Source organism: Orbicella franksi, chromosome 10 (genome assembly GCF_964199315.1).
Source record: "Orbicella franksi chromosome 10, jaOrbFran1.1, whole genome shotgun sequence".
Classification (NCBI taxonomy): Eukaryota; Metazoa; Cnidaria; class Anthozoa; order Scleractinia; family Merulinidae; genus Orbicella; species Orbicella franksi.
Window position 1 is genome coordinate 17,461,010 of NC_138154.1, and position 9,745 is coordinate 17,470,754.

Below are 9,745 nucleotides of genomic sequence, written 5' to 3' on the forward strand. Positions count from 1 at the left end.
CCGTGCCCCACTCCTCACCTTAATTTTCTTTCTACTCAGCCATCCACTGGTGATCCTTTCACACGACTCCTGAATGACTTCCCGTCATTGACAAGCCCTTGCACCAGCGATACTCCTATTAAACATGGTGTTGCCCATCACATTGTCACCGAAGGCCAACCTGTCTTCGCACAACCACGGCGTCTTTCTCCTGAGAAATTGGTTGCTGCTAAAGCTGAGTTCAACAAGCTCCTTGAGATGGGAATCGTGCGCCCATCCTCCAGCACATGGGCCTCTCCACTCCACATGGTCCCAAAAGGAAATGGCGAATGGCGCCCATGCGGGGACTACCGCAGGTTGAATGACATCACAACTCCTGATCGCTACCCCATTCCACATATCCAAGATTTTGTGTCCAATTTGGCTGGTAAAACCATCTTTTCCAAGATCGACTTGGTTCGTGCCTACCATCAGATTCCTCTTACCATGGACGACATCGCTAAGACGGCCATTATCACTCCATTTGGTCTGTTCGAGTTCTGCCGTATGCCTTTTGGCTTAAGAAATGCTGCCCAGACCTTCCAGCAGTTCATTGACGATGTATGTCATGACCTGGACTTTGTTTGTGTCTACCTGGATGACATCTTGGTTGCTAGCTCCTCCCTCGCTGAGCACCTCCAACATCTTCAGACCCTCTTTCAGCGCTTATCTGACCACGGACTTGTCATCAACCCAGCTAAATGTGAATTTGGCAAGTCAGAAGTGAACTTCTTGAGCCATACCATTAGTGCAGCTGGTATTCGTCCCCACATTACCCGTGTTGAAGCAGTTTGCACGTTTCCAGTTCCCCAAGACAAGAAGGCACTGCACCAGTTCGTGGGCCTCATCAATTATTATCACCGCTCTGTTCCCAGGTGTGCTGAGATCTTACAACCCCTACAGCTGGCGCTTACAGCGGACAGTTTCACATGGACTGCCTCCTGTCAACTAGCATTCGACGCAGCCAAAGTGGCCTTGTCCGAGGCAGTTATGTTGGTCCATCCTCACCCACATGCCGCCACCTGCATCACGACCAACACATCAAACCTTGCTGTCGGAGCAGTCCTTGAACAGTTCATTCATGGACAAAGGAGACCTATCTCCTTCTTTTCGAAGAAGTTGAGCCCTGCGGAACTCAAATACAGTGCCTTTGATCGTGAACTGTTGGCTGCTTACCTAGCTGTCCGACATTTCCAGTATTTTGTAGAGGGCCGTGTGTTCCATATCAACACGGACCACAAGCCTCATACCTTTGCACTTCATTCCAGTGCTGAATGACATTCACCACGACAAGCGCGGCACCTGGCCTTTATTTCCGAGTTCACGTCAGACATCCGCCATATCGAAGGTCAAGCTAATCGTGTCGCTGATGCACTGTCATGCAACGTCCTTGCCCTGGAACAATCCCCAATCGACCTTGAAGCCCCTGCTTCTGCTCAAGAACTAGATGGGGAGCTCCTCAAGCTTTCAACCTCCTCCACTTCATTGCAGCTTGCACAGGTTCCTCTTTCGCACACCGGACGAACTCTCCTTTGTGATATCTCCCAAGGTCGTCCCCGTCCTCTGGTGCCCTTAACGATGCGTCGAGCCATCTTTGACAACCTGCAGTCTTTGTCTCATCCAGGCATCAAAGCCTCTCGTCGCCTCATATCCGAACGGTACGTCTGGCCAAATATGAAGCGGGACATCGCCTGCTGGACCCGTACCTGCCATGATTGTCAGCAATCCAAGGTGCAACGGCATGTCAAAGCCCCGCTGAAGGCCTTCACCCCACGCAACTGCCATTTTGATAGTATTCATGTGGACATTGTCGGTCCCTTACCTCTATCCAAGGGCTACACTTACCTGTTCACTTGCATTGATCGCTACACTCGCTGGCCTGAGGCAATTCCGATGGCTGATGCCACTGCTGAGTCCTGCGCTTCTGCTCTTCTGACGGGCTGGATCTCGCGCTTTGGTGTACCGACGACGATAACCTCTGACCGGGGACAGCAGTTTGAATCGGATCTTTGGCATTCCCTAATGAACCTTCTTGGTGCCACACGTCTCCACATCACAGCGTAACACCCACAGGCAAATGGTCTTGTCGAGAGGTTCCACAGGCACCTTAAAACCGGCCTGAAAGCACGATTGGCAGGTAGTAATTGGGTTGACGACCTCCCTATGGTCCTTCTTGGAATTCGTGCCACCCTCAAAGAAGACCTGTCATGTATGTCCACAGAATTGGTTTATGGCACAACACTCCGTCTGCCAGGCGACTTCTTCTCTGCCCCTACTATCGAGGACCCATTCTCATTCGTGTCAAGACTGCGTTCTTCCATGCAGCACCTCCAGTTTGTTCCTACGAGATGGCATGGTCGTCGTGATGTTTATCTCCCTCCTGACCTCCATACAGCTACCCACATGTATGTGCGGCGTGACAGCCACAAACCTCCACTAACGCGCCCTTATGATGGTCCCTTTCGGGTTCTCTGCCGTTTTGACAAACACTTTACCCTGGACATTAATGGCAAGACCAAGGAAATCACAGTTGACCGTTTAAAGCCTGCTAAGCTGATGGATGATGCTGGTCCTATTGAGCATCCAGTTGAAGTTTCTGCTCCACATTCTCCAACACTTCCAGATCCTCGAGAGAACACTAGCACTCCAACTCAAGTTCATTCTCACCCACCCACCTTGACCCGAGCAGGCCACCCAAGTCGTCGACCAGCACATTTCTTGGATTATCTCTCAGACTGGTAGGGGGGTACTGTGGTGCTCCCAACATTCCTTGCGTGACAGTTCTAGAACATTCTTGCATTACCATAAGACATTTAGGTCTTAGAGGGGGATTTAGCAATACCCTCAATTGTAAACACGTGCCCTTGTTGTTCGAGTGATGAGTTGTTAGCAGAATAAACGGAGTTTAGTTGTTATTAGTGTTCGTCTGTCTTGAACGCCAAATGATTATGCTCTTAGCTGCAACAGGTCCTCATATTGCCAATGCCATAGGATGCCCTGTTTGGCACTCATAAAAACCTTGCTTTGGGTTTACAACTTCAAGTCTGGTCGATAACTCATACAAAATTTTACCTTGGATCCATTTTGTGTTGTTGACACCAATTTTTTTTTAATGTTCTTTTTCTTCTACCAGCTATGTTGCTTGCCATGTATGTTTCCTAAAAGTAGGTTCTAAAGCACATGCATTTCAATTCTCTTATATTTTCTGTCAGTCTGAATAACTACTGTAAGAATGCAATCAATGAAATCAATCTTTCCACTTAAACTTAGTGTAGTAAGTGCAGTAAAATAATGCATGTTTAGTGCAGATTTTACGTAAGATCGCTCAGACACTTCAACACGTATCACATGCACAAAAAGCTCACTTGCACTTGTGAATCTCCATTGTCAAAAGTAACACCTTATTGGCACAAATTAAAAGATTACGGAATAAATGTTATCAAAAATGGCCGAAAAGCACCATACCATGTTTCCACCGTGTGAACTTCGTCCACCACTAGGACCTCGGTGTCATGCAAACTTCCAAACTGCAGAGCTTTCTTCCATCTATCGCTCAGCCAGTTCTGCACTGCCAAACACGATGTTTGCACCTCCCTCCTCAATATCTTGGTCAGTTTTCTCATCATCACCAATGGCCGCCACAGATAAATCACAGTGCAACTTCTTGATAATTGCCACTCGCTGTTTTCTAATGCATTCCAGTGGGCTGACAATGCAGACGAAGAACTTATTCCTGTAGTCGCTTTCATTTTTCAAACACTCCAACACCTTTGGAATTATTTGGTAGATTGAACTCTTCCCGAAACCCGTAAGGAGAACTGCCAAAACATCTTCACGTGAACAAATTACTCACCGTAAGCACTCTATCTGCTCTGCTTTCAGGGAATCGTAGTAAAAATTTCTCAGGGCTTCAACTAACCCAGCAGAAAACTCGTCCTTGCTAACATCTTGCTCTGTCTCTGCCATTTTGTTTTCTTCTAGCCAGGCCAACTTTTTGACCAGAAGTGAGGTTAAAATATGAAAGCCAATAAAAACGCAGTGTTTCATAAGTATTGTTTCTCGACCAATCAGAGAAAAAACCACGATCTGATTTCTTAACATGTGATCCGACAAGTAAATGTATCACGCCCTCCTTCCCCACGTCTGAATATAAGGAAGGGAGGGTATGATCACAGGTTACGATGCTTCCAACAGTAGCATGCACATTCAACCAACTGAGATTTCTAATGAACAAGACAAACAATTTCTACTTTGTTGTGAGAAAAATTGCCTTCCCTCGGCTGCCATTTTCAAAAACAGTGGTTACAAAGCTATCCTTAAGGCAAAAGCTGCTGACCGAACACAGTGTGGTCACCAATAAATAAAATACAGATTTTCAGGTTCTGACGTTCGTGGAAAAGTGGAAATGTTACGTATTAAAGAGATTTCAATTCATTCCCTATATTTAGCATTGTTTGAAGTACAATGTCTGATATTGCCCCATTTGAATCATTTTTGAAATGGAAATTACCAATTGAAAATACCAGTCCCTCATTAGCATATGCTGCCAAAGCAGTAACTAGAAATGTCCCCTTTGCTGTGGACATTCCCTACCCACTCTTAAAGGCCTGGCATGAATTTCTTAGTGAGGCAACAAAGCAAAATAATAATCCATGCCCTACTTCAGAGGAACAGAGCCCATCTACATCTGGGACAGGTAAAGAATCAGTGAGACCACAAAACATACACTGATTTGTTGGAATTTTCCATCCCTGGAAATTTCTTTGCTATCAGTGAGGACCGCATCACAAGAACAGAAGTTCATGTACATCTTCAGAGATTAGCTGGGGCAGTTTGCATTGAGTATAAGAAGGCAAAAGGTGGAAGGTAAAGTCTGGAACTGGGTAAAACGTCTAAGAGGTTTCACATCTATGAAGGACACACAGTTGACTTAGTGGAATTAAGAGAGCAGAATGAGCTTATCAAAGATGAACTTCTGGAGTGGAGTGATTTGGAGTCAGAGCTAAAAAAACTTCATCAAGAGATGCAGGTGGCAATCCAAGAGAAAGATGGAGCAGTTAAGAATTTACAAACAATCAATGAACACCTCTTAAGTTATGTAAATTCACTTACAGAAAAACTGCAAAAGAAAAATACTGTTGTGAACACAAAACTTTAATTATCATAGAAATGGATCATGTAATACTAGATAAACTTCATTTATTACTCAGGATACTTGATGTTTTATTGAAAACTTAATTAGGGATGCTTTGCAGTAGGATCAGAAAGACAATTGGGACAAAAAACAAGCAGCCCAAAAAATTATCCATTTAAATGAACTTCAAAAAACAGTTAGATCCTGTGGGATTTCCTTTGACATTTGGGAAAAAAACAAATGCAGATGGCAAGGGTTCTGGCCAGTATGACTTTAAAAGTCTTCTGGGCTCTGAGAAAAAAAAATTACTATAAGATCTACCCAGCAAGCTTCCTAGTGTTATCCATTCAGAGGCTGTGGAAACTGTTCAAAAACGTTGGGAGGACTTTGATGCTCTCTATTCCATTGTTGCTAGCAAGGAATCATCAAACAAAGACATGGCCAGTTATTTTGCAAGAGCCAAGGGTTGGGTTACTTTATTCACATCACTGCGAGACAAAAAGAATGGGTACAGAGGGCAAATCTGACCCCCTACATGCGTGCTATGGTATACCATATTCCAACCTTTTTTAAAAATATAAAACAGTAACTGGCAATGATGTGGCTAGAAACATTGTTTTACACAAGTCTAACAAATGGGATGCTCCAACAGATGTTTTACAGCTTGAATCACAGCAGTGGGAGCTAAGAGAGCGAGAAAGGTCTAAAAGACCAGACTCAAAGAGAAATGCAAGTTACTGGGAAGAGGAGCTGAGGGAGACTAGGAGAAACAAGGACCACAAATCTGATTAAAAGTATATAATTCAAAAATTTCATGAGATAAGATATTTGATATGCTCTAGCAATAAATTGAGAAATTGTTTATCAGTGTAATAATTCTATTTCAATGTACAATATTTTGTAATACATGCCATTTTTATAAATTTGTAGACGATTGTAATCAATATGAATACAGAAATAAACTGAGATTACATACACTATCACTGTTCACTTTTTCACCGATGTTTCATAAGTACAGTTGTTTTAGTGAATCTCTGACAATTAATACAATCACATTTTGGAAATAAACTAATTTGCAGAGACACTGAATGGCTCTTTTCTACAATTTTTGCTTATCTTTTCTATATGATATCTGGGTGAAGATATTATTGCTTTTCCTTACTCACAGTATGTTTTTTTGGGCTTCTCAAAATAAATAGACGCGCCTCTATTGGAAAATCAACTTTTCCTTCATCCCCTAAGCTATCCAGAAGCTTGTCCCAGTCATATGGGAATGTACATCTGGAAAAATCCTGTTTTTCCAACAATAAATTTATTGTCTTTTCTATAAATGTCTTGTATTTGTTTTTACCCTTCCCCTTGAAAAGATAATGGAAAACATCATGTCTGAAGGGAATGATGGTTGCAGACACACTTTTTGATGAGAGGTTTTCAAAAAACTGCAGCATGCAAGGCATTCAGAGCTGAACTAATTGACTCCTGGCTAGGCTTGGGGTTTAAATACGTTCCAAATAGAACAAACAAATTAAGACAGTTAAATTTGTCCTGCACATATGGTGTAAAATGTAGTTACTTTATGCCTAAAAATGCCAACATTACCCATTAAACAGGGACATCAAACAGAGAAGTATTAAATATGACAATATAAATCAATCTTTTTATTTCAAACCATTGGATTTTTTGCAAGATTTGCTTACTCGGATGTCAAAACTGCAGCATATTGCAAATTGTGGCTAGATTCTCCGATTAGCATGTAGAATCTCTGAAATGCTACTAACAAGTTTTACACTTAAAGCAAAAAGGTACAGATTATAGCTAGGCCGTCACGGATTTCAGCAAAAACTTAGGTTTTTAAAGAGAATATTAGTCTCCATCCATCACGGATTTATCGCTACACCGTCACCGATTTCAGCAAAAACTTAGGTGTTTTAAGAGAATATTTGTCTCCATCTGTCATGGATTCTCGCTAGGCCATCACGGATTTCAGCAAAAACTTAGGTTTTTAAAGAGAATATTAGTCCCCATCCGTCACGGATTTACAGCTAGGCCGTCACAGATTTTGGCAAAAACTTAGGCTGTTAAAGAGAATATTAGTCTCCATCAGTGACGGATTCATTGCTAGGTCGTCACGGATCTGTCATTTATGTGTCATGGATTTTACCCATTTTGACTGTCACAGATGTTCGACCATCACGGCATGATTAAGAGCATTATAAAGTGAGATGTTGTTATGCTACAAAGCGGTAATGGCGGATGTGCATAAGGTGAAAGTGATGAGGATTAAAGCGTTCCTCCCAAAAATGTAAAGTTTTCTTCGCTGTCTCACCTCTTCTTTTAGTATCATTAAAGTATTAATTGTCCATCCCCGTAATAAGATTTCTAGTCCCATTTCCTTAAAGCAAGAACTTGGTCAACTTAATATTCCTACAAATTTCGATCAGCCCACAAACAACGGCATCTTCTCACCAGAAAAACCTTGAAAATCTCTGCCATATATGCGGTGAAAAGCTGCGAAAATCAAAAGGAACAGTCACTTCACAGTTTCAATGTCTGAAATGGAAAGAATTCTTGGCTGAAAAGTTTTCAATCTTCGTTGAAAAGGACCTTGAGGAAATTCATCCGCAATATTTTTACCACACATGCTATGCGCATCCTGACAGAAGATCTGTTGTTCCAGTTACATGGGTGACACACTATGATGATGATTGCAGAGTCTGTTCACATGTAGAAGAAATTAAGAAAGGTGGAAAGCCTAAGAAGGTATGAAGGGGGAGAAAACCCGAGTTACTTGACCCGTCTAGAACTCTTCAGACCCCTAGTAGTTTGCTCCAAGATCTTGATGTTCTTACCAAAGACATGCCCTCTATTCGCTTCGATGAATTTTCAGAAGTTTGTCCTTCCTGCAAAACCTTAGAAAAGAATTTCTGTGCCCAGTGTGCCTTCAGATTTTAGAAAAACCTGTGGAAACCACTTGTCAGCATTACTTTTGTGTAGAATGCATGAAAGGTGTAATTGATAGTGGTCAGAAGGGTTCATGTCCCATTTGTAAAGAAAATATTAGCCCCCTCAAAGTACCTACTTGAATGGTGCTGCGACTCATTGCCAAGCAAGAGGTAATTTGCACAACCTGTTGCAAGTCTGTTAACTACGAAAATAGTGCTGTCCATGCTTGTGAAGGTGCTGCACAAGCACCAGCTGTAATTCCCCAGCCCCAATAACCAGTGGTAGACCCTGACCCCGCCCAGGCTATGCAGCAGATTTTGGAAGATGAACAGGCAGGAAAATTCTCACCAGAGGTGAAGATATGCACTGCATATGTGAAAACTAGGTTGAGGGAGTCAACAGATGGAAAAACTGTATTGTTCAAAACTGGTGGAAAGGTAACATTCCTTTTTATTTTCAATTTAAACTGTTTGCCCTCCCGTCCCCAACCCCCCCATCCCCCTCCCCCCACACACACAGCCCCCCCCTTCGCAACTTGCCCTGAAACCATCTTCCACCAACTGGACTCACTGCACTTCTTATATTTTCTTCAAGCCTCCAGGTGTTGTGCATGTCCCGGTCGCACAAAAGCCTTCTGATCAAGTTACCCCAAGAACACGGCTTAATCGAACCAAGGCTCTCAAAACAGTTGGTAACAAGATCAGTTGTGACCGATTTGATGTGCACATGATCCAAACCCTGAAACGAAGAGCCAGGAGGAGAGAAGACAAATTTTGCATGATGCTTTGGGAAAGGAACTTGTCCTCAACATCCCAGAGGGTCAAGCAAATGCCATGAAAGCAAACCTTGGGATAACATGGTTGAGCTCAGAGAGAGGAGGGATAACAAGACTGTTACCATCATCAACAAAACTCCATGTGCATATGTCAGTGATCTTAAGGACCACATAGTTTCCTTTGTGGATGACTGTGACTTGTAAGGAAGGCCACCCTAGCTACCTCAAATTTAAAAATACAAAACCATTTTCCACTTCATAACTTTCATACAACTTCTACCTCTTCTCATTTCAGGGCTGGTCAACTTACTTGGCATAATGGAAAAATACCACATGACAAATTATTAGTGAAAATAGGGGGCGATCATGAGCAAAATTCTAAGAAATTAGAGTTTTAATTAGCCAATGTAATCAAACCCAATTCAAGCAAAAAAAACTGTGGTATTTGTCGCTTATGAAGGTAAGGACACTAGGAACAATCTGCAAACAGTACTCCAACAACATGCTGATTCACTGAGGGAACTAACTGCCTTGAAAATAAAGTAAGAAAACTACCTTATCAACTAGCTAGAAACATTACTTTGTCAATTTACATCATTAATCATTCCTTCACTGTATTTGTTTAGGAACAAAACTTCAGTGCTGTTTCTTTTTGGTGATTATGAATTTCTGTGTAGTGATGGAGATCAGTGGTGCTAGTGGTGAGTGATATTCAAATGCATCTAAACATTATAATTAACACACTTCTTAAACACGAAGGCACGCTATAAAAGGGCATAAGCTCTGCCCCCCAATTTTGAAGTCACAGGGAAATCAAAATGGCGTACTATGTGAAGAACAATGGTACACTTTCTGCTCAAGCTGTTTTGATATTT

At 42.3% G+C, this 9,745-nt stretch overlaps 2 protein-coding genes across 2 annotated transcripts; both read left to right on the forward strand.

The window, feature by feature from the left end:
- The first annotated feature begins 2,181 nt into the window (after nt 1–2,181).
- On the forward strand, nt 2,182–2,760 carry LOC145501699 (uncharacterized). Its single transcript, XM_081481112.1, has one exon. It carries the CDS (start codon nt 2,182–2,184, stop codon nt 2,758–2,760), a length of 579 nt encoding a protein of 192 aa, XP_081337238.1.
- Nucleotides 2,761–7,398: 4,638 nt separating this feature from the next.
- On the forward strand, nt 7,399–9,045 carry LOC145501700 (V(D)J recombination-activating protein 1-like). The gene is made up of 4 exons (XM_081481113.1): nt 7,399–7,416; nt 7,622–7,912; nt 8,032–8,223; nt 8,821–9,045. Exons 1-4 carry the CDS (start codon nt 7,399–7,401, stop codon nt 9,043–9,045), a joined length of 726 nt encoding a protein of 241 aa, XP_081337239.1.
- The last annotated feature ends 700 nt before the right edge of the window (nt 9,046–9,745 follow it).